At 40.7% G+C, this 27,430-nt stretch overlaps 1 protein-coding gene and 1 long non-coding RNA gene across 5 annotated transcripts in view; one reads left to right on the forward strand and one right to left on the reverse strand.

The window, feature by feature from the left end:
• The window catches only part of Gkap1 (G kinase anchoring protein 1), a 38,783-nt gene extending 19,756 nt beyond the window's left edge, over window positions 1-19,027 (forward strand). For 3 of the 4 annotated variants that reach the window (XM_052727521.1, XM_052727519.1, XM_052727520.1), the window contains exons 7-13: window positions 1,653-1,675; window positions 9,232-9,388; window positions 11,848-11,945; window positions 14,592-14,655; window positions 16,037-16,107; window positions 16,548-16,625; window positions 18,715-19,027. In XM_052727521.1, coding sequence (XP_052583481.1) covers window positions 1,653-1,675; window positions 9,232-9,388; window positions 11,848-11,945; window positions 14,592-14,655; window positions 16,037-16,107; window positions 16,548-16,625; window positions 18,715-18,762 — 539 coding nt within the window. In that variant the 3' untranslated portion in view covers window positions 18,763-19,027. The remainder of the gene's footprint in view (window positions 1-1,652; window positions 1,676-9,231; window positions 9,389-11,847; window positions 11,946-14,591; window positions 14,656-16,036; window positions 16,108-16,547; window positions 16,626-18,714) is intronic. The other variant, XM_052727522.1, reaches the window with a different exon arrangement.
• LOC128103286 (uncharacterized) overlaps window positions 1-27,430 on the reverse strand; it is a 105,387-nt gene that overhangs the window by 59,628 nt on the left and 18,329 nt on the right. The window lies entirely within an intron of this gene.

Here is a 27,430-nt window from a genome sequence, read left to right on the forward strand (position 1 = left end):
GGCTATGAGCCACTATGTGGATGCTGGGAATCCAACCCAGGTCCTCTGCAAGAGCAACCAGTGCTCTTAATCACTGAGCCATCTCTCAAGCCCAAATTTTTTTAAAAAAAAGAATTGCATTAAAATTTAGGCAGAAGCATACTTAATAGGGGCTGAGGATGCAGCTCACTTGGTAGTGGCCTTGTCTACCATGCAAGAAGCTCTGAATTTGATCCCTAGCACCACATACACAGAGCTCTGTAGCATGTACCTGTGATACTAGCATTGAAGAGGTGGAGGCAGGAAGGTAAGAAGTTCCATTTCATCCTTAACTGAAAGATGAATTGGAAGTTCATGAGACAAAATACGTATCCAAAATACTTTTTTAAAAAATTTATTTTCTGTGTGTTGGATTTTTCAAATTGTAAGCAAACTTATTAGCTGCATTGAGAGTATAGCAAAGGTAAGCTACATGCTTTTTACAAGGTGTGATTATCACAGTTGTGATTTTTCCTTGGATTATGGCATCATATTACCAAGTAGGACATACCAGAAGAACAATCATTTGGTAATTTGATGTGAATTAAGGCTTTGATATTGACCATGTTTTATACTGTTCTGATGAACAAATAATGTAGAAAATGAGGCCAACTTTCAAATTGTTGATCATAAAAAAGCTAGTCTGGGACTGTAGTGGCACATGCCTTTTAATCCCAGCACTCGGGAGGCAGAGGCAGGCATATCTCTGAGTTCAAGGCCAACTTGGTCTACAAGTGAGTTTCAGAACAGCCAGGGCTACACAGAGAAACCCTGTCTACACAGAGAAACCCTGTCTACACAGAGAAACCCTGTCTACACAGAGAAACCCTGTCTACACAGAGAAACCCTGTCTACACAGAGAAACCCTGTCTCAGAAAAAAAGAAAAAAAGAATTTTATCAGGTTCTTCTTTGAGAGGGGATAATTGTTTGTGTACAAGAACATTGTTAAGTAACTAGACATCCTGATCACCCTGACTTAAATGCAGTGGTTCCCTCTTCCTGCTCTCGGTCACTCCTGCCTAGAAGGGCTGTGTGGGAGTTTCTTGTCCATGGTTTGTTTCATCTATAATTTGTTGTTGTTCCATCGTTAAATTCTATAAATACACATCTATACATATGTATATAGCTATGCTAAGGGTTTTATTACAGTGCAATTAAATCACGATATCTTAAAAATAATATAGCCAGTAGCTTTCAAGGACATAAATTGCTATCATATTTTTTATTTCATTCAACAAAGAGAGTAATCGGAACATTTTCAGTTAATAGTCCTCTGTGATTTGATTTTGGACATAGATGTATCTCTTCAAATCTCTGTCCCCTGAAAAATAAATGAAGCCAGGTAACTGAGTTATATATAAAACTCACATGCTTAAAATCTAATAACATCCCTCCAAGTGGTGGTGTCTACTAGGGTATAAGATACAGTCCCTGAGCTGAACAAACTAGCCAGTCTGTACTAGAATTAACATCCTAAGCCTGAAAGTAAATCAGATATGAGTCTTAGAACATTCTGTTTGCACCTCTTTACAATTTTAACATTCTTTTGGATATTTTTGTTTTTTACATGTTAAAATATTTGTATTTGTTAATTCTTTCCAGTAAAACTTTTCTTTTCTTTTTTCATTTACAGATCATATTAGTAAAAAGGCAGAGGTAAGTTTTACTATGATTGTCCTGTAGTCTAGAAAACACTGAAGAATAGTACTATAATGACTAACAGTAAGTCTTTTTCTAGAGACACGGCCACTGAAAGGTTTGTCTTGACTAAACTCACTGTGTTTTGGTATCATGAGGATGTAAACACAGTAGAGTGAAAGTGATTATTTGCATAAGCTACAGTTCTGTTTGGCATCACTATCCTAATTACGTCTGTTTATAAGGCTTAAAACTCAAAGGAGTGATTTAGTCTCCAAATCTGTATTTTAATTTTTGTATTATTATTATTATTTGAGACAGGGTTTCTCTGTGTAGCTCTGACTCTTCTGGAACTCACTCCGTAGACCAGGCTGGCCTTGAACTCACAGAGATCCACCTGCCTCCGCCTCCCAAGTGCTGGGATTAAAAGCATATGCCACCACTGCCCTGTGCTAATTTTTGTGTTTGTAGTGCGTTCATTCTTTTGTACTGGGGAAAGCGTGTGTCTGCACAGGTGTGTGTTCATGCATGTGTGTGCATGGTTGTGTGTGGAGGCCAGGAAACAAGTGCAGATGTTGTTCCTTACATGCTGTCCACCTTTGTGGACCCACATGGTGGAGGAGAACTGACCGTTACAGCTTGTTGTCTGATCTCTGCATGTGTTCTGGTACACATGCCACCCTAAATGTGGCACACCAAAAAACCTTTAAAAATGCTTACCCTTCTAGGTGTGGTGACATACATTTACAAATCTCACACTTGGAAGGCAAAGGCAGGAGATTTTTGGCTCAAGGCTAAAAATATAGCAAAGCTATAGCAAACATATAGCAAGATCCTGTGACTAAAAGCCAAAACAACAGAAAAATCCAGAAAAAAAAAAAGACAAAACAACCAAAAGGCTGGCAAGATGGCTCAGCACATGATGGTGCTTGCTGTCAAGCTTACAACCCGAATCTGATCCTTGAGACCATTTGGTAGAAGGGAAGAGCCAACTAGTGTCATCTGTGGTAGTTCATTTGAGGAACACCACTGGTGGCTGCTTCTTGGAATACATTACAAACACTTGACTAGTGGGGCAGCATGTTTAGATGGACCGTTGTGAAGATTGTGTATTGCAGTGCATTAAGAGATGTTTAGCCAGGCAGTGGTGGCGCACGCCTTTAATCCCAGCACTCGGGCAGAGGTGGGTGGATCTCTGTGAGTTCGAGGCCAGCCTGGTCTACAGAGCGAGATCCAGGACAGGCTCCAAAGCTACACAGAGAAACCCTGTCTCGAAAAACCAAAACAAAAAAAAGAGAGAGATCTTTAATTATAAAGATGGATGTAAGAGGTTATATGGAACCCTTAGAAATCAGAAAATGTTGGGCTGGAGAGATGCTCAGTAGTGCAGTGTTGTGGTGTAGTTGTGAAGGCCTGAGCTCAGATGTCAGAGGCTGAGGATCGCACTTATCCTGTAACCCCAGTTCCGAGAGGGGCAGAAGTGGGAGGATTACTGGGGCCTGCTAGCTTAACTACAGCCTGTGAGTTGATACAAACGCCAGGATCAGAGAGAGATCCTGCCTTAAGGAATAGGTGGGAAGTGACAAAGAAGGGTGCCTCTGACCTCTGCACACATGTACAGAAGCACTCAAACATACACAAACATATACAAGATAAGATTGTGTGGCCATCACAGATATACCTGCTCTAGAGAAGCTTACATATGTGACCACCTGGGAACCATGTACATTAATATTGGTATTTGTGTGTGTGATGACCAGGCCTTACCCTTCATCTTACCCAAGAAAAGACTAGAATAAATCCAGATGTTTATCTTTAGTAGAATACTTATTTTAGAGTAATCACACAGAGGTTTATGAAGTAATGATATAACTTAAGGATAAGCAAAACTATCCTTTAAAGTTTTGTGTGTGCTCAAAAACAGTGCTTAACAGACTTAAATATAAGTCAAGTCTTAAGAGGGCTGTCTATGCTACATGAGGTTCCGGGCTCAGATGTGCAAGTGAAACGAATCCTAAAGGAAGCAGTTAAGCAGCTGGAGATGCTGCTGATGGCGGAGCATTTGCCTGCTGTGAATAAGGCCCTAGGTTGATTCCCAGCAAATCTGGGGAATGGATTTTTGTCTAACAACTCACCTGGTCTCTCCAATAAGAATGTGTGAAGAAAAAGTGGGTTGTAGAAAGGGGTATGTTCTAGATTAGAAGAGACTTGAGAGATCAGCAGCTGTAATGTAGGCCTCATGCAGATTAGGCCATGGTGTCCCTATTGCAAAAAATACCTAAGTCAAGAAGTATACAAGTGAAATGAAACAAACAGAATGAAGTTATATTGTTGAATGCTGTTTACCTAATAACAAAAAAGATGGAGGTGATAAACACTAAATTCAGGGTCATGGTTACTTTGTGGAGGCAAGAAGTTGAGTGTGGGAGATGATGAAGGGCACAGGCACTGGTAGGTCATGCTCTAGTTTTCAAGAGAAACGAGGTCGTGGGTGGCTTTTTTACAAGCAGTTTTACTGACTGGTAATGTAGCTCATGGGAAAGCACTTGCTGCCAAGCCTGATGATCCTAGTTCAATCCCTGGGACCCATGTGACAGAAGACTACTAACTCTTGCAGAAAACAAGTTCTTCTCTGGCTTCTACCCCCTTCAGTAAACAAAATATAATTGAAAATAACAGCTTTATTGAGTTATATAATTAATTTACCATTGCATGTGTATAACTAAGTCATGAACAAAGACAGAGAATCAAACCAGGGTCTCAGATATATTAAACAATTGCTTTTTTAAACTCCCAGCCCCATTTGTAGTGTATTTAAGAAGTTATTCAACCATAATCACAGTCTAGATTTGGAATAGCCTATAATTCCCCAGAGTTCCCTTGTAAATGCTCCCCTCTTGAGTCCCTGGCAATGACTATTCTGTTTTGATTTCTCGAGATTTACATTTTCTGGTAACCTATGAACAGACTATGTGTGGTCTTTTATGATTGGCTTTTTCACCTGGCATAGTGTTTTTAGGTTGATTTATGTTGTGGCATGTATCAGTAATTATTCAGCTAGACATAGTTGCACACTGTATCCCAACACTGAAGAGGCAAGGCCAGCCTGGTCCACATAGTTCCAGGCCAGCCTGCACTACAGAGTGAGACTGTCTCAAACAAGTAAACAATAGTTCATTCAGCTTTATTACTGAACATTGTGGAAATGTTTTGTATTCAGTTACAAACTGTTGATAATATTTATGTGGTTCTGTGTTTTTCTCTGTAGGGCTGAAATTGCTTAGGCTGTATAGTATATTTTTCTTTTTTGCAGAGGCAGGGATTGAAAATGTTTGCCTCTTTGTAATGTTCTGAGGATCAGGTCCAGGGCCTTGAGCAGCTAGGAAAGCATTTCATTACAAAGTTATCTAGGCTGGCGTTGAACTCTCTATCACAGGCAAGCCTTGACCTGATTCTCCTCCTACTTCAGCCTTGCACTATCTGGGATTGTAGGCCTGCACCAGGAGACCTGGTTGACGCTATTTAGCTGTCAAGAGCCTGTCGGGTTGTTTTAAAGAGTGGATGTTCCATTTACTATCCCCACCAATGATGTAAAGCTATAAGGCCACCAACGGTTTAAAGACATTCTTGCCACATTGGGTGCCAATTGTAGGCGAATTTCTAAACAGTCTTATTAAATAAGAAACAAAGAGCCAAATACAGTGGTGCAAGCCGTAGAGATCAGAGCAATAGCCGCCAACTAACCATGTTGCTGTAGCTTCCCAAAAGAACATTTTCCTGTCTAACCTGCACCTTTATTGCCTTCCTGTTCTGCTTTCTCATTGGCTGTAAGCCCAGCCACCTCACTTCCTCATCACTGTGTCTATACAGATCTCCAGGTCTCTATGGTTGGTACTAGGATTAAAGGCGTGTGTCACCATGCTCGGCTATGTCCTTGAACACACAGACTCTGCCTGCCATGTGATCTGATTAAGGGCATGTGCCACCACCACCTGACTTCTGTTTGTGGCTCACTATGACCTCTGATCTCCAAGCAAACTTTATTTATTAACATACAAATAAAATATCACATTTCAGCACAAATAAAACATCACCACAGTAGTGGGAATGTAGTGTATGCCATTGAATTTCAGTTGCATTTTCAGGATAACTAATTAGTATGTTTTCATGTGTTTGTCAAAATTCTGGTATTATTATTGAACAGTCTTCTCTTTTTGCCAATTCTAAATGTGCTTTTATGTGTGTATCATTCAGAAATATTGAGGGGCTAAAATTGTTTTGGGGGATAGGAACACTGGTAAGGGGAGCCGCTGTCAGAAGATGGTAGGTATGGTGTGCATGTCCTTGATCCCAGTATGGAGGTGTAGGTCTCTGTGAATCCAAGGCCTGCAAAGCTGCAGAGTGAATAGTGAGATCTGTCTCCAAAACTGTCAGTCAAACAGGGCCACTGACTAGTGTAAATCCAGAAGCTGGTTAGTTGATGTCAGCCTGGTGCTCCTTCCATGGAAGCTCAGCACTGTTTTATGCTTTAAATGAGATCTTACCATATAGTGGACATGTTTTATAAAGCAATACTTGGAAGTATGGTTATGCCACATTGTGGTGGCTCCTGGGCATCCCAAGCCTTGATGACTCTGTCAGCCTCTCCTGGTGTTTATGAGATTCAGGTAAAGCAGGGTCTTAGTGCTCTATAGAACATGAAGTTCTCCACAGGTAGTTAACAATTTCATTTGTATTGATAGACAAGTAAACTTTCATTCAAACATTTCACTTTCTTAGGTGAAATGGAAGTAAAACAGTGAGCAGCCATTTAACTGTGGATCACTGTTTACAAATACAGTTGAACTTGATAAAACTCAGTACTGTAGCCTAAGGGTATGGAATTGAGGGGGACAGGAGGAGAATTTCTGTCAGTCTCTGTGCTTGATAACGAGAGGGGAAATCTTACTTCTATTAGAGAATGTGTAAAATTTCCAAATTTAAGTAATTTGATAGTTTGTGTTAAAATCACTCCTCTTTAACGTATTGTCTTTATTTGTAAGCACAGTTTATGTCAAAATGGCTTTTTTTTTTTATTTTTCAAGACAGGGTTTCTCTGTGTAGCCCTTTCTCCTGAAGCTCGCTCTGTAGACCAGGCTGGCTTTGAACTCACAGAGATCTGCCTGCCTCTGCCTCCTAATGCTGCAATTAAAGGTGTGCACCACTACCACCTGGCATCAAAGTGAATTTTAAATGCAGTGTAAAACAGTGCAATTACTAAACTGTAGTAATCAAGTCAATTTGATACTGAGAATTGAGTCTTGAGAATGGACACAGAGGCGGATGGAATTAAGAGTCCAGAAATAAACCTTGATATCTGTATTTGTTTGATTTTTTGAGTATGAGTGCCAAGACATCTCAGTATGGAAAAATAGTCTTCTCCTTGAATAAATGTGAGATAACTGTATGCATAGGAATACATTTGGATGCCTTCTGCATACCATACACAGACACTAACTCAAAGTAGATCACAGAAGTCTATGTAAAACCTAAAACCAAGCAGAAGAGCATGCACTGCAGTCCAGCTGCTTGAGAGGCTGGAGCTTGCCTGGACACAAGGGTTGAAGTGGCAGACTGGAGTTGCAGCTCCTGTGGTCAAGTGCCCACCACTGACATCAGTGAGGCCATGCCAAGGTTTGAACCCCGACACCACAAAGGCAGATCTAAGTGGAAAGGTTTGCTGAATGTTAGAGCTGTAACTCCAACACTCTTAGAAGAAGATTGGAAGTAAAGTGGTGAAGTGCTCACCTAGCATGTGATCCTGAACTCAACCCCTAGTTAAAAATAAAAAAAAAAAAAAACGAGGGGCAACTAAAACTTTTGTGTTATATAGAGGACATGAAATACTTGCTTAGGCAACCCTTAGAATGAGAGAAAATACAAATAATATTTAATGAGATATTTATTTAAAATAAGGTTTTGTATGTGTACATGTACATGTATGTGTGCATGTGTGTGTTTGTGGGGGCCAAAAGTCAATGTCCAGTGTCTTCCTCAGTTGCTCTTCATTTTATATACTATATTGAGGGAGGGTGTCAAACCATTTTATTCACAGACTTGAGAATGGGAGGGTGTCAACAGAAAAGATTCACCATCAGAGGTCCTCAGCAGGACAGATCTTTCTGACCCCTCTGCTACTCACTGGATTATAGACATTTGTCACCATGCTCAGCTTTTTAAAATACATTATTTTCTTTTTTATCTGTATTTACTGTAAATATGCCTGTATGTTTTGGGGGACATGTTGAAGGGACAGGTATGTGTACGTGAGTGATAGTGTCAGATCCCCTGGAGCTGGAGTTATATAGACTGCTGTGAGTCACCCACAATAGGTGCTGGGAACTAAACTCCAGCCCTCTGCAAGAGCAGTACACACTCTTAACCATGGAGCCATCTCTCCAGCCAGAAGACAGAAATCCTTGTAACTTGAAAGTGAGTAGGCAAATAACTCAGTTAAAAATGAGCAAAGGTGCTAAGTAAACATTTCTCAAGAGATTATTATACAGTGTCTAGTAAACACATGAAAGCAGGCCTGCTCTGTTAGCCATAGTGAAAATGCAACTCAAAACCCTGATGAAATAGTCGTTCACATCCATGAGGGTGTCTACAATAAAAACACAATAACATAAGTGTGAGAATATAGATATTAGAACTGTCTCATGTTGCTGATTGTAAAATAGTGAGCTGCTTGGAACACTAGCTGGAAGATTTCAGAGGGTTAAAACCATCCAATAACCTTACTCCTAGGTATATGCCAAACAGAATTGGAAACTTGTCTATAAACATCTTGTGTATAAATACTCATAGCCCCACCACTCATAGCAGGCAAAAGAGATGTCTATCCACCAGTGACAAGAAAAACACAATGTAAAATGGGGTATTTACTTGGTAATAAAAATTAAGCACTAATCCATGTTATCACGTAGAAGAATCTTATAAACATATTGCTAGATCAAAGAAGTTTGAGACAGAAAACACAATTATTCTGTTTATACTAAATGTCCAGAATAGATAAGTTTATAGAAACAGAAAATTAGTGTTGCCTAGGGTGGAGAAGAGTATGAGGGACAGAGTGACTGCTAATGAATGCAGAGTGAAGAGTATATAAAGCTGTTTGTGGTGACAGTTGTACAACTCTTGAGAGTACAAAACCTGGGACTTTTACACGCTAACAGGGTGAACTGTGTGGTGTGTGTATAATAAAAATTTAAAGGGCAAGTCGTGCCTGGGCATGATGTCACAGAGCTGTAGTTTCAGCATTTGAAAAGCTGAGGCAGGAGGATCACAAGTTCCAGACCAGTCTGGGCTCTGTAGTAAGACCCTCCCTCTAAAAACTGTCAATCATATGACACTCCAAAATGCGAAGGAGTAAGAAAAAGATACCTGCAAGTGTATCTCCTGCTTCTCTTCCAGAGACAGGGTAGAGTGGTGGCCTGTCTCCTAGCAACCATTCCCTTCCACTACCCTCCTAATGACTCACAGGGTTTAGTGTGTGTTTGTGTGGAATGATAGAAAATCATGACTTATTTTGACAGGAATTGAATTCTTCTCAGACTTTATCACACGATGGGGGATTCTTCAATAGACTGGAAGATGATGTTCATAAGATTCTTACTAGAGAAAAAAGAAGAGAACAACTTACAGAACATAACGGAACAGATAATTGTCCCGCTCCGGAGCACAACCAGGCATGTACAATAAAATTCTCTTAAAATCACAGTGAAGTTTTCTTTTTCTTTTTAAAATAAGGGAAATGACAGATTTCAACTCTATTTGTATAAAGTAACAGTTTTAGGATATTATCTTAGTCATTATTCTGAGAGGATAATGTGTATGTGCAGTTAGTTCACTAATGAATATGGAGCACATGCTGTGCTGTGTGTATAGTTAAGAACTGGTGCTGGAGAGGGTGGTCCCTGTCTCTCAGGCCCTGCTCTCTCGGTAGACCTAAGTTGAGTATATAAATGTAGTTAAGATGATTAGGAGGCATTAGTGCTATATAAAGCCTGAATGACAGTGGAGTGTAATGAAAGAGAACAGTTGTTGAAATCAAATATTATAAAAATATCAGCGTTGCAACTCATCTGCCATACTGCAGTGGACATAATTGTTTCCTTCTTATGTGATGGTTAGAGTTAGAAATTCAGTTTAAATACTTAACGTTGAGTCTGTGTACACAATATGTATTTATAGATGTTGTATAGATAAGAGTCGTGAGTATAAAAATAGCACATTAGTGTAGTTGGGAATGGACATCATGATGAGTTTTTGTCTTCAGTAAAACCATGAACAGTGAAACAGAAATCAGTTTAGTGAAAAGAGGAGATTGTATAAGTTTGCAGAGGTGGATTGGAAAGCATTGTGGAGCATTTAAAGCCTAGTTTGCAATTTAGTCTGTAGACAGGAAAGAATTTCAGGAAATTTTTGAGCAGAATAAACTTTTTATTTAGTACTAATAATTTTATTGCAGAGTCTAGGGAGAATTGAAGGAACATGAAGAGTATGCATGGGGCTAGATAACAGTTTCAAGGAGACAGGATGGCAGAGCAAACTAGGCAGAATGGAGATTAGAATTGCCATTTCAAAACCAGTGCGGCAGTATCTTTGAAACCTGAAGCTAGCTGATGGGCATGACTTAAGCTGTGCTAATTCTTTTCAGTTCTTTTTTGAGACAGAGTTTTTCCTTGTAACAGCCCTGGCTGTCCTGGAACTCGCTATGTAGACCAGACTGGCCTCAAACTCACAGGGATCTACCTGCCTCAGCCTCACAAGCACTAGGATTACAGACCTGAGACATCACATCTGGAGAATGAATTATATATATATATATATATATATATATGAACTATTATTTAGTGACTTTTCTCATTACACGGTGTATTTTAAAATTCACTGTGAAAACACACACAATAAATAAATATCAGATTTACACACAAGATGGCAGACTTGAGAATGCCTCTGTGTAAACCAGTGAAACTTTTAAGAAAAGCAGAATAAGGAAAAAATAGATTCTATTCCAAAGAGAGAGAGAAATAGCTTTAGAAACCCACAAAAGAAATAAAAGGAGCCTGGAAAGAGCTGGAACACAGACAGGCAGCACAGGGAGCCAGGACAGCTCCACACTTAGCCCTGTCAGGGAGGAGAGAAGCAGAAGCCACTTCTAAAGGCAATTTGTTTTTTTGCTTTGGTAAGTGTACCAGGATCTAGTCTTCAAGAGAAGACTGAGTAAGAAAAAGATCCACACACACACACCCCAGAATAGGAAGATACTCAAACCAACAGATGGGAAAATCACAGGACAAAAACATAAGACCCTTCAACAGAGAACACCCTGGCTACTGACCTCATAAACAGTGAGATGGGCACAGGGCCAGACAATTATTTCAAATGTTTTCAGAAAAATGAAGAGCGACTGTTGTTTGTCTTGCTTGGGTTTAACTTGTGGGCTCAAGTAGTCCTCTAGTATTAGCCTTCTAGGCACCAGGACCACAGCATGTCACCACACCCAGCTCAAAGTCATCTCCTGCCATCTCCCTCATAACACTGCCCAGAGTTTACCTCACAGCTTAAACCTTGGCTTCTATATGCACACGCGCTTTATGTGAAATGCCCATGCTATACTAGACAAGTTTCATAAAGACAAAAATGTTTCAGTCTCTTCCCTGGCACCTAGAAACTACTCATTGAGCATCTGTGTGCATCACTCTTGAGGAAAATATAGCCAGTTTACATTCATCAGAATAGATCCAGGCCTAATGGCGCACACCTTAATTCCAGCTCTCGGGAGGCGGAGGCAGGAGAGTGTCTTGAATTCAGTGCCAGCCCGGTCTACATAGTGAGTTCCAGGACAGCCGGGGCTATGTAGAGCCTCGTCAGGGAACTCCAGCATGTGTTTATTCTAGGACAGAACTGTCATTTCTAGGACTGGATATTGGTCTAGCGTATACTTACAGCTTGTCATAAAAACCTCACTTGCTATCACTGTATGAAACTAGGATCATGTAATTGAGTAAGGTAGAAATGTAGTAATTCAAAATTGTCTAAAAAAAATACAGTATTTTTCCTCTTAATATTTTCTCAAAGAACTATTGTAAACAATGATAGGTGGAACAATCTTGGTCACAAGCAGTATTTTTCTTTTTTTCAGGAAGTGGGTCTAAAAGACGGAAGAATTGAAAGACTAAAGTTAGAACTTGAAAGGAAGGATGCTGAAATTCAGAAGCTCAAAGCTGTGATCACCCAGTGGGAGGTGTGTATCCATTCCTGTAAAAGAATTAGGAATTTACATTTTATGGGTTTTTATATATGTTTATTATTCAGTTACTAGAAATAGTCATTCTGTTATTCAGTCTTTTAAACTGACTATTCACTTAAAGTCTGAATAATGGTATAAATTTTGTTAGGAAATACATATTGTAAAATACATTGTATGTTACATGCATTTAGCTGTATAAACTATTTTAAGCATATGGTTCAGTAGCATTAAGTTTATTTAGTTACTTGTTCTTTGTGTCTGTTTGCTTGTTGTTTGTTGTTTGAGACAGGGTTTCTCTGTGTAGCCCCGACCATACTCACTCTGTAGACCAGGCTGGCCTCAAACAGCGATTAGCCTGCCTCTGCCTCCCTCCCGAGTGCTGGGATTAAAGGCCCAGTAACATAAAGTACTACCTTCCCACTGTCGAGTGACCGGTATTGCTGTCCCCTGCAGAGACGCTGACCTGAAGCAGCCTGCTGTTCCCGCCCTCTCTCCATCTCTGTGAATTGCCTGCTGTGGATTCCTCGTTTTGGAGGCTCACACAGTTTTTGTCTTTTCTTTCTGGCTTATTTCTTTTAACGTATGTTTTTGAGGTTCCTCTGTGTTGTAGCATTTATCAGAACTTCATTCCTTGTCCTACCTTACTTAATAACATCCTCCTAAATGTACAGACTACGTTTTGTGTATGAGTGCACAAGTATCTGGGATCCTGCTTTGAGTTCTTTGAATATTTTGAGAAACTAAAAGTAGAATTGATTATATGATATTCTGTTTTAGCTTTTTATGTGACTTCCAAGCTTTCTCAAAGCAACTGTTATTTTTCCTTTTTTACCAGAAATGCACAGGGATTCTAATTTCTCCATACCCTTCCTAATACTATGTATACAATTGTTTTCTTTTAAAGATTAGTTTTAAAATTTTATTTGTGTGTATATGTGCTTGTATGAATGCACATGTGTGTTCAGGTACCCATGGAATCCAGAAGAGGGTGTCAGATCCCCTGGAGCTGGAGTTACAAGTTGTGCTGGGAACCAAACTGGGTGGGTCCTCTGCAGGGGCAGCAAGGGCTCCTGACTCTGGGCTGGTTCTCCAGCCCTTAACAGTGGTTTTTAACCACAAACTCAGGAAGCACTCTCTTACTGCTCCCCTTTAGACTTGGACAAAGATGCTCCAGTTCCTAGGCATGGGTGTCTTCTGACCAACGTTAGTCTACTGGTTATTTCCTGGGGCCTGTGGGCATGCCAGGGTCCTGGGGCTGCCGCGTGCAGCATCTCTCTTTCATCTCAATGTCTTAAGTGTTTCTGCTTTCTTTATATTTACTGTGGCAGACACTTCAGTTCCCTTTGTGGACTGCAGTATTACTCAGTAAATAATTATTATCAGCAGTTTAATTGGATAGAGTACCATTTAGTAAAAGTCACTTTTTATAGAATTTAAAATATATTGAAAGCCAGGTGGTGGTGGCCCACACCTTTAATCCCAGCACTCGGGAGGCAGAGGCAGGCGGATCTCTGTGACTTTGAGGCCAACCCAGTCTACAGGACAGCCAGGACTGTTAGACAGAGAAACCTTGTCTCAACCCCTCTCCCAAAATAAATAAATAAAAATAAAATATATTTAAGTCCACTGTGCTCTGGCATCGTTCAGTGGTAGCTCCTTGATTTGTATGTTTGGTGAGGCCCTAGGTTGGACCCCAGCACTGTGGAAATAAAAATGAAACTGGTAAATTCTGCACACACTTGGTACCTACTGAGAGAAAAAAAAAAAAGAGGTTTTTATACTGACATTTTTAGGCTTTTATCTTTTTATAACATTTAATGTTTTCACTAATTGCTTATTAGTGTTTAAAGGTATTTAGAGTACTAAAAGAAATGTTGAGTGAAGACAATTTGGGGAGATAATTATCAAAAATTCAAATGGTCCATGTGGGAGCACAGTTCCTCTTATTCATGAATGTATGGTGTATTGTTTGTTAGGACTAGAAGAACCAAGACATTTGGGAAAAGGAACTGAAAAAGTCCAGTAGTGCTGATAGTTCTGTATCTGACCATAGCAGTTGTAGAACAGACAGAGAGTTATGGTAAAACTTGCAGGAAGCCATTTTCTTTTGATTTTTATCGAAATTAGTTGGAATTATTTAGAGTTTTTATTTGGGAAGAAAGAAAAAAATCCTTCAGGAAATTTTAATAATTTCCTGACTTCACTTTTATTCCCCTACTACTTTGAAACTTTTTAAGTTTAATTTTATTAGTTGGGGGGGGCATGAGTGTGTGCGCATGCGTGCGTGCGTGCGTGTGTGTGTGTGTGTGTGTGTGTGTGTGTGTGTGCGCGCGCGCGCGCGTGCGTGTGTTACAACACATGTAGACTTGAGTCCTGTGGAGTCCGTTTTGTCCTTGCACCTTTGTGTGGGTTCCAGGGATCAACTCATGTCATTAGCTTTACCCTTGAAGCCATCTTGTTGGCCCTTTTTAAGTTTTCCGAGATTTAATTGAGTAGTTCCAATTACATCTTCCTCTGTCTATTTCCTAAATGATTTATGTTTTTAAACAAGCACAGAATGTACAGCCCAATAAATTAAAAGTGGACCATAATTTATCATTTACTTTTAAAAAGTTAAAATTTCTTTTCTTTGATTATTAGACAAAGTATAAAGAAGTAAAAGCAAGAAATGGACAATTATTAAAAATGCTTCAGGAAGGAGAAAGTAAGTGATTCACGTGTTTTTGGGTGCAAGGGTTGTTTGTTTAATTATTTGAGGTGTGTGGGTGTTTTGCCTGTGTGTATGTAAATGTATTGTGAGTGTGCCTGGTGCTCAGAAACCCCAGAAGAGGGGCATGGGTTCCCTGGAGCTGGACTCACACAGCTGTGGCCACCGTGTGGGTGTGCAGGTTGAACTCCGGCTCTCCATACGAGCAGCAGTGCTCCCTTGTTTAGTTTGTTTCTTTGAGATAGGGTCTTGCTGTGCAGCTCTGGCTGGCCAGAAACTTGCTGTGTAGACCAGACTGGTGTTGATCTCGAAAAGATCCACTTGCCTCTGCCTCTCAGGTGCTTGGGTTAGCGGCGTGTGCGCCACACTCAGCCTTTGAGTGTTTTTTAGAATTAGAGTTAATCTTAATATCTGAAGAAAAATCACCAAATTACATGTTTTATCAATGCGCACACACACAATTTCCCAGAGTGATACAAGTTGGATAGTTTTTTGTAATATCACCACTGTAAGGCCTCTTCAAGCACCTGGCTTTGTGCACATCTACCACTATTCAGGTAAGAGGGCTGAGATTCGAGTTCTTACACACTGTTGCACCAAGCCGGGCATGGTGGAGCACACCTTTAATCCAGCACTCTGGAGGTAGGAGCAGGGGGATCTCTGAGTTTTAGGCCAGCCAGAGCTGCATAGTGATGAGACCCCGTCTCAAAAAAATGAAAAGAAATAAAATAAAATGTTTCTTTTAAGAATAGCCAAGAATCAGGTATCGTGGTTTGTTTCTGTAATCCCAGCACCTTGGAAACTAAGGCAAGAGGATCAGAAGCTCAAGGGCCAGCCTGGGCTACAAAGTAAAATGATGGCTGAGTGGGTAAAACTGAGCTGCCAAACATGATAAACCTGACTTTGATTCCTGGAACTTATATGATAGAATGAAAGAACTGACTTTCACAAGTTATACTGACACATGTGGACTGTGGCACATGCACACACATGCACACACACAAAATAAATAAGTATAACAAAAAATATAAACATGACCTAATAAATAGATAAATATTCAAGATATTTCTTTTTTCTTATAATTTTTCAGTTTTCTTATATACCTGTCCTAATGGTTGTAAATTGAAAAATTAATCATATCTATGCGGATAGTATTTCAACATCACAGAAAAAAATTAAATTACTAAAAAACAAAACAAAAACCTGTTGCTGTAATAATGACCAGTATGTACTAGTGAGAAATAAGGCCAGTCAGGCCCCAGAAGGACGTGCATTAAGCAAAGAGGAAGAAACGATTGTTCTGACTGTGCTGCCCTGAGTTTATCTCACTCGGCACTGCAGGGACTGAACAGTGACGCCGCTGCTTTCTTTCCCTCAGTGAAAGACAAGGCAGAGATACTCCTGCAAGTGGATGAATCACAGAGCATCAAGAATGAGCTGACGGTCCAGGTGAGGGGCTTTGGGACCTGTTGACTGTGTTTCTCATGCTGTTCTGAGGTCTTAATTGTTATGCCCCACAAAACAGAAGTACTGCCCAGTAAGCAAGCGAGAAAACAGTAGTGTATTCATTATTACTGTGTACTAGCAAAGAGAGTTTCTGCTTACTTAATTAAAGATGGTAGGTATGTCCTAAAGAGTCTGAAAAGGTAAGGTTGTGAGTTAGTGGACATGAACACCAACAGCAGGCAGAGCTTACCCTGTTCTGGTGTGTTCTCTACACCGTGAGCCTCTCCTCCTGTCTGTGCACACCTGTGGTGTCTCATGGAAACCATGGGAAGGGCACCTCTGATACTGACAGTTGTCAGATTTTACCACACTGGGTATGTTCAGAATTAGTGTACTTTCCAAAAAAGGCAAAAAGAGTTTTCTTATTGACTATTTGGCTGTAGGTGACTTCACTTCATGCCGCATTGGAACAGGAAAGATCTAAAGTGAAAGTATTACAGGCAGAATTAGCCAAATACCAGGTATGTTTTTATAATTTTGAATTTTTCTTTATAGCTACATTTGGAGTAGATCCAATGTAAGAATAAATGTGCTATTTTATTTTTAAGTGAAAATGTGTTCACCAGATATATTAATGATTTTGTAAAAGAAAAATAGATTTGTTTTATTTATGTGTATGAGTTGTGTGTGTATGGAGGGGTACCTGTAGAGGCCAAAGAGTGTGTTGATCCCCTGATGCTAGAGTTAGAAACACTTGTAAGTCTCCAGGTCCTCTGGCTTTTAACCACTGAGCCATTTCTCCAATTCCATGTTAATGCTTTTGTTATTGGCCAGATAATGTACATTTTCGAAAATATAAAGGTAATTCTAGATATTGGTATGTACAACAATAACTAAAGTGATTTGAGAAGTGCATCAGAGCTATGTAGACAGTCTGTACTGTTAGTTATGTAACAGAAAGGCGCAGGTGACACACCACAGCATCACACATTTGGTGACTTGGATGTAGATTTTGCTCTTTTTAACCGACAAGTGGGCAGAGATTGATACTTTGAGATTGTGTGATCTTTCACCAGTGATTTTGTAGCCATTGATGTTATTTGCATTCATTATTATTTTGATGATATTAGATTCTGCTAGGCTTAAGAAGATAACTCAGCTCTTTTTTCCTGTATGAAACAGTTGAGAGTAATCATCAATATTTTCCATTAATCAATGTGTCAGATATGTTTTTCCATACTTACACATATACATGTAAATCATCAATGTGAAATCATGGTTTAAAAAAAAAGGCTTGAAAGCCATTGGAGGCATAGAAAATATAAAAAGTATTTAATCCAGCCTGGCATGGTGACACATGCCTTTAATCCCAGCACTTGAGAGGCAGAGGCAGGTGTTTCTCTGTGAATTCAAGGCCAGCCTGGTCATAATGAGATGTTGAAAGCAATCCTTGTATGTCTGTTATTTGGGGGTTTTTTTGGTTTTGTTTTAATCTCATTGGATTTTCACACTGGCAACGTCATAGCCAGTGATACTCATCCAGCTGTGTTATTGGTAATTCTGATCATTGAGAAGCATGCTAAGAATTTTAAGATACACAATAGTAGGGCCTGAGCATAGTGGCTATTTACCTTAAAGGAATGTTTTCTAAACTTATTTTTATTTTCCTACTAACAGGAAATAAATCTCTTTTTAAATGTATGTTTATTATACATTTCATTTCCCGCAAAATCAGTACATTTTCCCCCTAAATGAATAAATCTTTTGGAACTTTGTGTGTGATCAGGAGTGAAGAACAGCATTCATATATTTAAGAGTTTTTGGGTTTTAATTGAGAAAGTTGATGTATTTGACTTCAAATGGATGCTGTAGGCCCAAAGGGTGAAAGAAATCAGAGAAGCCACTACCCTTTCACACGAGCCTCGCCTGACATGTCCCTAGTGCGGCTGAGAAATAGACTTTTAGTGTATTCTTAAACTTTTAAGTGCTTATTTTTATTTTATGTGTGTTGGTGTTTTGCCCTTCGTCCCAGCCTGAAAATCAAATTTCTAATGCTGAGGAGTTGGGTCAACAGTTAAGAGCACTGACTGTGCTTCCAGAAGACTTAGGTTCAGTTCCCAGCACCCACATGGCAGGCAGCTCACAACCTTCTGTAACTTTAGTTCCATGAGATCCGACAATCTCCTCTGTCCTCCCTGGGAGCCAGACACTAAAGTACACAGACGTATATGCAGGAAAACACCCATGTACAGAAAATACAAATAAATTGAAAATTTTTAAATTCTAATGCTATTAAATAAGAACAAAACTATACATAAATTATAAATTAAATTACCAAAAAAGAAATTACCTGAATTACCAAATTTGCTGATTATATGAAATGAATAAACTTTGCTTGTTTTGTACTTTTTAAAGTATTTAGGACAAAGTAAACTCTGGAAAATGAGGTATTTGTGATCTTACTTAATCAGCCTAAACAATTACTTTATGTAGTCTTTGTAAAAGTAACTGTGAAAGCAGCCAGGTAGAATGCCTAGCTGCACTTTGATTTTGTGTGTTTGCAAACTGAAAATGCCCCAAGCTGAAGGAATGTGCTGTTTCTCCTCACAGGGCGGCAGAAGAGGGAAAAGGAACCCTGAGTCTGACCAGTGTAGGTGATTACGGCAGCCTTTGAGGTCGACACACAGATTTCTCAGAATTCTGCAAAAAAATGTGTATATTTAATGCTGTGTAACTGCTAGACTGCAGTTTTTGTTGAAGGAACTAAAAGTAACTAGCTCACTCATAGTCTACAATTTTATGTTCTTTTGGCTTAAAGTTAAAAGAAAATATAGAATACCAGCAGAACTTGATTATTGTTTTCTGTCCAAACTTCTTATGACTTTAGTTTTTCATCAGTCAATAAAATTAATTTACTCTTCCACTAATCTGCCTGATCTTTAAGTCTCCTGAACAGTGTGGTATTGTTATTGCTCAGTTTTCCACACCTTTGTGTGCTGAACCTGACAGGATCGCACCATGAGTAGAAAGAACACGGCTGATGTCCTCAGGTGGTGGTGAGCAAAGAGGAAAAACTAGTGACCACGTGTCTCCAAGAGTCATCACAAGTGTATCACATGTTCCTCAATGTAAATTGAGAAAGCTTACAAGAGATGATGCTTACAGAGAGTTTCTCCTGTATTTTTGTTGAGAAGCATTCTGGCCGAAGAATAAAATCTGGACTAGAAGATTTGCTGAAATAGCAGCCTGGCCTAGCACAGTCAGAAGAGACACAGCGACACTTAGGAGGCTTGGTGAGGGGGTCAACAAGGGACGCTCGATTGCTGGGAAATTGCTAGAATCATTAACTGCAAATGGGGACTTTTTTCCTTCAATATGTTCAGTGATACACAATTATGATTTATTAAAATTTGTCTTTGTCCTTTGAAGTAGATTGCTGAGTGGCAGAAGCAGTGTGTAATGTTAGAAGTGAATACATGCACACTGAGCTTGGCCTCTTAAGCCAATATTACTGAAATACTCCGTGTGTGTGCGCGCGCTTCTCTGTGTGTTTTACGTGTATAAGTGTTTTGCCTGAATGTATGTGTGTGCCTGGCACCCATGGAGGCCAGAAGAGGGCGTCAGATCCCCTGGAACTGGAGTTAGGGATGGCTGTGAGCTGCCATGCAAGTTCTGGGAATAGAACCCAGGTCCTCTGCAAGAGCCACAAGTGCTGTTAGCCACTGAGCCAGCTCTCTAGCCCCCAAGATTCCCTTTCTTGGCAGTCTTTCTTTTTTATTTTTTTAATTTACTGAAGCGGTGTGTGCTGTAGCATGCGTGAAGTCAGAGAACACCTGGAGTAACTCTTGTCTCCTTCCACCATCGGGGGCCTAGCTGTCAGATTCGGGGTGCTGAGCTTGAGGGCAAGTGTCCCCGGCCCTGAACCATTCATTGGCTCTATTTCTGGACAGTGCGCCCTTCCCCACTGAACCATCTCACTGACTCTATTTCTGGACAGTGCGCCCTTCCCCACTGAACCATCTCACTGGCTCTATTTCTGGACAGTGCACCCTTCCCCACTGAACCATCTCACTGGCTCTATTTCTTGACAGTTTTTGAGAAACAAACCAATTCTAACAGAAATGTGATGAGTTGTCATTACTTATCTCTCTCTGACTCTTCCATTGGGTTATATGAGCCTTGTAAGGAGCTGTGATTATCATTCCCTGTGTGCCCAGTGCTGCTCTGTCATGAGGCATAGAGTAGATGCTGAAGCAGTGTTTGATTGATAAAGAGGATATTCAGGGGAGAAGGAAAATAAAAATTAGGATAAAAGAAAAATGATAAAGTATGGTGAAGGAGTAGAAGCCTGAAAAGTTATTTTATGCTAGGGGTCTAGTCCAGGGCCTCACACACTTAGGTGAGTAGGAAACACTCTGCTGAGTTGCACTTGCCACCCAGGTGGCCTTCATTTTGACTAAAGCATGGATGTTTACACAGGATAGTAATTAGAAAGGCAGAGAAGTAGTGTACAGATAGCCAACGATCCATCTTGAGCTTCCAATTAGGAAATCAACATAATTTGATAAGTGAAGGAAACCCATGAAAAGTTTACATGAGAGTCCTGTAATCCATGTCCTTTAAGGAAATTGAGTTTAGGACAGGTGTGGTGACACTTGCCTTTAATCCCAGCAGTTGAGGGACAGAGGCAGGTGGATCTCTGTGAGTTTGAGGCCAGCCTGGTCTACATAGTGAGTTCCAGGATAGCCAGAGATACGTAATAGATCCTGTCTCAAGGGGAAAAAAAAGTGAATAGTGAGAAAGAAAAAACTTTGTTTCAGAGACAAAGACAAGATCTCAGGCCTAAGTGAGAGTGAGCTGATCCTTTAATAAATACTTATAAGCAGAGTGGGAGAAAACAGACTTGTGGGCCGGTGAGACGGCTCAGCAGGTAAAGGTGCTTGCTGTCACATCTGCTGGCCTGAGTTCAATCCCCAGAGTACACACAGGAGAAAGAGGACACAAAACTAACATACAAAAGTCAGTAGCCTTCCTATCTACCAGTAACAACCTTGCTGAGAAAGAAATCAGGGAAGGGATCTCTTCACAACTGAAGAAAAAACACTTAGAAATAAACCTAACCAAGAATATGAAAGACTTGAAGGACCTCCCATGTTCAGGAATTGGGAATATGAATACTGTGAGAGGCTAAGCTGCCAAAGGCAGCCTGAAGATGCAGTGTGAGCCCATGAAAATGGCAGTGCCGTTCTTCACAAAAGCAAAAGAGCCATCTTCAAATTTGCATGGAAGCACAAAAGACCCTGAGATAGACAAAGCAGGCCTGACTCTGCAGGCATTGTCTTTTCTTGCTGCACAGTATAGCTATGAGCATGATAACAGCAAAACAGACTGATCTGTGGAGTAAAACGGGACCAGACATCAACCCACACAGCTGCAGCCACCTGATTTTTGAGAAAGATGCTAAAATACACCTTAGAGAAAAGACAGCCTTTTCAACAGACATTGATGGAAAAACTGGATACCCACAGATGGAACAAAACTAGATCCCTACCTCTTACCCCATCTAAAAAATCAACTCCAAATGCTTCAGAAACCTTAATGTAAGTCCTTAAGCTGAAATTGTTACAGAAAAAAAAAAAAAAAACCACTTCTAGAATCATAGGCAAGGACTTTCTGAACAGTATTTCAATTGTTCAGGAAATAAGACCAACTACTGGCAAATAGGACCTCATGCATTAAATTAGCACAGAAAAGGAAACCACCACATGGAGAGACAGTTCCTGAATGAGAATAAATTTGTTTGTCTGACAGGATTACTATCTAGAACATTCACAAAACTCAAAACTCTAAAAAAATACAACCACTCAAAAGAAATGGGCTAGTGAACAGTTCTTCAAAGAAATTCAAACAGCCAGGTGAAGACACATAAATACACTTAATTAAAAATAATAAAAAGTACTTTAAAGCAAATTAAGCTACATTGAATTTTCATTTACCCCAGCCATTATGGCAGTCATGAAGAAAACAAAACAGAGTGACAAGAGACTCTTCAGTGGACCTTGTGTCTAGGTGTTTCTGTGCTCTAGGCGCTTTGTGGTTTCATCACATTGGTTAACAGGTCAAAATAACCTGACTGACAAGACCATAACCCTAGAAGTGGAGCCCATGGCACCACCACGTGAAGGACAAGATCCAGGATAAAGAGGGCACCACCATCCCCAGCAGCTGGAAGATGGCCACACTTTCTGATTACAGCATCCAGAAAGAGTCACCCTGCACCTGGTCCTCCATCGGAGGGGTGGCTATTAATTCTTCAGTCTGCATTCCTAGTGGGCAATGATGGCACTACTCTGCACTATAGCCATTTGCCCCAATTTAAGTTTAGAAATTACAAGTTTTAGTAATAGCTGAATCTTTGCTAAAAATGTTAATAGAAGTTTTGTTGCATGGTTAAAAGAGAAAAAAACAAAACAAAAAAAAACAAAAAGCGAGCAGAACTTGGGGGAGGAGGAGGGTGTAAATGATGTTAATGCAGTACTCATTCTCCAAAAGAAAAATAAATGCTGGTACCATTGTGGACCAAGGGAACTCTTACATGATGCTGGTGGAATGTGAGCGGGTGCAGCCACCATGGGAATGACTATGCAGTCTCCTCAGAAATCTGAAAATAGTCATTACTATTTTCAGCATCTCACAGAGGTACTTGAGAATCAATGTGTCTAATTACAGAACCAACCTAGGTGTCCAACAGCAGAGGAGTGTGAGATATACATGTGTGTTCAGTCACAAAGAAGAATGAAGTTATGTTTTCAGCAAAATGGATGCAACCCGAGATAATCGTATAAATTAGACCAGTCTCAGAATGGCAACTATTGTATGTTTCCCTCATCTGTTGTTCCTAGATTTTGGATAGATGTATAAAACCATGTATGCATGGCATGAATGTAGAGTGAAAAATGTCTAGAGCAAAGGGGGCTTCCAGGAAGACAGACAGAAATGGGAAGATGAGAAATAAGGTGGGGTATGCTCAAAGTACATTATATAACATTATATAATTGTATGAAAATGTTCTTATTTAATACCAGGCACAATTCATATATACAGTGATAAACTTTAAAGAAAAGGTACAAAAAAGAAAAAAGAAAAAGCTTAATTAAGCCAAGTGATAGTGGCACACACCTTTAATCCCAGCACTTGGGAGGCAGAGGCAGGTGAATCTCTGTGAGTTCGAGGCCAGCCTGGTCTACAAATCGAGTTTCAGAACAGCTAGGGCTGTTACACGGAAAATCCCTGTCTCAGGAAACATAAAAACCAAACAAAAATAGTAAAGGGACCACTGTCCTCTGTTGGTGTGCACTGTGTGCACTCACCACTCCAACAGTAGTGTAAAATGAAACAATATACTATTGGTGGGAAGGTAGCCAGCAGCTCTCTGCTCTCCGATGAGATTGGAGACCAGAGGAAAGCCCATGGCTTAGCACTGTAAACCCAGTCAAAAATCAGTGGTGGAAGAAATTATAGGCCCTGGGAGGCAACTGAATACCCTAGCTTGGCAAATTGACATAGCATTAAGCTGTCTTCTAAATATTTATGCTTATACCCATGGGCAAATGCTACTGTCAACCTTAATTAGAAAAGTTCTTTCCAGTGACTGGTGGTGAATGCAAAGCCTCATGGGGCCAAGAGTAAGTGACAGATGCAATCCAGCCCTGGACAACATTTGTACAATCTTCTCTAAGGCTCACGGATCACTGCAGAAGAGTGGGTAAAAAGAGAGAAAAGACAGCGAAGGACTGCGAAGTGTTATCTTCTGGACAAGACACAAGATGGAGCTGCACAAGAAGGCCCTGCCCTTCACAGCTGAAGTATTGCTACCAGTAGATTCAGGGTGAGGAAGAACCATTGGCTTTTGCATGTGCATCACATCGATGACCATACAAGTTGTCACAGAGATGAACCTGGTCAAACTACATGGGTCACTAACAGCCAAAGTCAAGAGTGTAGGGAAGGCCTTGCTAGTGATGGGGCAGGACGTAGCGGGAGGGGAAGGGATGTTGGGGTGGAAGCCAGATGAGAGAGGATGGAGAGAGAATAATCAGAATACATTACATACGTGTGTGAAATTGTCAAATAATTTTTTAAAAGTTGCATTTCCCATTCCTGAAGCCCTGGGTCACTAAACAAAAATCCCAGTCCTGGGTATGAGATACCTCTCTAAGAATTATTGGCCAGGAAGTCCCAAAGAAAGACCTCCTAAATTATGCAAGTTATGGCCATTGCACCTGCTTGCCCACCAGAACTGGATGGTAAGACATCCCTTTTGTTGATGACAACCACACATCTTGGATACAGAATATAGAGAAGCCATGTTGGAACCAAGCAGGAAGCTTCCTCACTGCTGGGAGGCCATCATGGTGCCAGAAGTTGCTGTGTAGGCAGTTTAGGGGGTACGGGAAGTCAGAAATGGTATTTCTTAGCTTTGGACCTTGCAAACTACAATATCAAGTTGCCAGGCAAGGGTGCTCACTGAAGTAACAGTGGCACAACTGTTATGAGGTAACAAATTCGTTTTGATGGGCTCTGAGGCCCATTCCATAGGAGGGAATTCATGCCTAGTACTGCAGATCTTGTCAAAGACCCAGAGCTCATGAGCACTTTTATTTTGCTAAATGGATATGTTGTCAAACCTGACTGGTACAGTCCTCGGTTTTGACCAAAGAAGCTTTTGCAGCGAATAGCAGTTAATGCAGAATCGTGACTGGTCAAGATATTGAGACAAGTGATTGCTGTGTGCTCGACCTGTGTGGGATGCCCGTCTCACACCTCCCCACACCAGGGCTCAGGGAACACTGAAGAAGCAAAATGAGAAGGGGTGTAAGAGCCAGATGATGAGGATCAGGGCCATGAAAGGATGTCTTATCTAATGGCAATCACAGGTTGCTTGGGAAGAGGAATTCATTATCTCGTGATGTAGCCCTTGGTGAGTTACCCATGTTCCAGTGGATAGCCCTACATCCATGCCATTGCAAGTGACACTGGTCAGACCCATGGGTCACAAAGCAAAAGCTAAGACATGAAAGTGGAATGGGGACTTGAAGCAGGAAGTGCAGCCAAAAGGAGGAGGGAGGAGTATGATTGGGTTGTATTATAAACACGTACAAAGTTGTCACAGACAAAATTGATTTTATAAGTGATGTTTGCATTAATTAAATTTATCTTTCTCCTCCCTGTCCTTTTGACTTTTCTCCCTGAAGCAAAGCTGTTTGTTCGGTGGGACCCTCACTTGACAGTTTCCCTGTGTCCTTGGGCCTCACTCAAAGGGTTCAGCTTAGTTGAAGCCTTACAGAAATTCTGAGCTACTGAGGCAGTTCAGTCTCCATGCTGACGCACAGAATCAGAAATATCCACCATTATACTTATGAACAGGAGTTAGGGTTTACCTATTATCTCTAACCAATTGTGATATTTTTATGTCAGTTTGACCCAGCTAGAGTCATTTTGTAAGAGGGAACTTCGATTGAGAAAATGTTCATTGGGGGTGGTGCCACCCCTGTACTGGTGGTTCTGGGTGCTATAAGAAAGCAGGCTGAGAAGCCATGAGAAGCAAGCCAGTAAGCAGTGTTCTTCCATGACCTGATGCATAAATCTAATTAATCTTATCAATAAAAACCAGAAGTCAGGTATTGGGGTAAAACCTGAAAGATCAGAGAAGCAGGTGTATGGTGATATTTTATTTGTATTAAAATGTTATTTGTATGTTAATAAATAAAGTTGCCCGGGGGTCAGAGCTATTAGCAAGCCATAGGAAAGCAGGGCAGTGGTAGCGTACGCTTGTAATTCCAGCACTTAGTAGGCAGAGCTGGGTAAGTCTCTGTGTGTTCAGGGATACAGCCATTATTGGATACACATGCCTTTAATCTTAATACCAATCATGGAAAACCTGGAGGCCTATACAGACAGGCTGTGAGGAGGCGGTCATGTGGTTGGGTTTACAACCAATGAGAAGGCAGGACAGGAACTCTATATAAAGACTTTAACACAGGGGTAGCTCTGGTTCGGAGAGGTAGGACCACTGCAGGAGGAAGGGTAAGGTTTTGGCTCTTGGCTCTGACCTCTTGGCTTTCTTCTTTGCATTGGTTCTGTGTTTATTGTTTGATGGGAAGGTTGGATACATCTACACAGGTGAGCAGCCACAGTCACTTCCTACCTCTGTGGTTTCTCTGACCAAAAGGGCCTAGATCCTCTCTCTGCACAGACCTCCAGACCTTTATGGTTAACTAGAGGCTAGCTCCTCCCCCTGACTCCTGTTGGAGCCCACTAGGTTTCCTAGTGGCTGTATTCAGCAGGACTGCATAAGAGGTTGATTGGACCACGGGCCTGAGTATCAGGTGTTTGTAACCGTCTACACCTGGCTGTAACTAGCAAGGGGGAGGTCGTTTGCTCCTCCCCTTGGCATTGTTATAAATAGGCCTTTGGAATAAAGCTCTGGGCTGGTGGATAAGGATCGAGGCCCACCCAAGTCTATCCTGCATTTCTCTCCTTTCTTTATTTCTACCTAAGTCTCTTATCCCTCATTCCTCAAGAGTCCCTGGGGTAAATAAATGTGGGAGCTGGTCCCCCACAGACTCCAAGCAAGCTTTATTTGTCAGAACACAAACAAAATATCACACAACAGTGGCCTCTGCCTCAGTTCCTGCCTCCAGGTTTCTTCTCTGCTTGACTTCGTGCCTTTACAGTGATGGACTGTAATGTGGAGCTGTAAGATGACATAAACCCTTTCCTCGACATGTCGCTTTTGGTCCCAGTGTTTTATTCAGCAGTAGAAATCCTAACTAAGGCACCAGTTGCCATCTTTATGAAGCCTCCTGTGTTTGTTCTTACCCTTGGGCTGTTACCACTGGGCTAGCTGGACTTGGCATGCTGAAGACTAGTAGATTGAAAATGGCTTTGTGACTGAATTGTGAAAAGGAATCATAGCTGCCGACCCAACCACATTTCAATACATGTTTATGATAAGGGCCAGTTCTCCTGTTGCAGAATATTCCTTCACACTGTGTGAAGATATGTCACTGTGATTGGTTTAATAAAAAGCTAAATGGCCAATAGCTAGGCAGGATTTTCAGGGCAGGGAGAATGCTGGGAAGAAGGCAGAGTCACCAGCCAGATGCAGAGCAGGCAGGATGGGCAATACAGAGATGAGGTAATAAAGCCATGAGACAGAAAGTAAATTAATAGAAATGGGTTAATTTAAGCTATAAGAGCTAGTTAGAAACAAGCCTAAGCTATCAGCTGAGCTTTCATAATGAATAATAAGTCTCCATGTGGT

The sequence above is a fragment of the Peromyscus californicus genome, unplaced genomic scaffold (genome assembly GCF_007827085.1).
Source record: "Peromyscus californicus insignis strain IS unplaced genomic scaffold, ASM782708v3 Scaffold_8__1_contigs__length_139910024, whole genome shotgun sequence".
Taxonomy (NCBI): domain Eukaryota; kingdom Metazoa; phylum Chordata; class Mammalia; order Rodentia; family Cricetidae; genus Peromyscus; species Peromyscus californicus.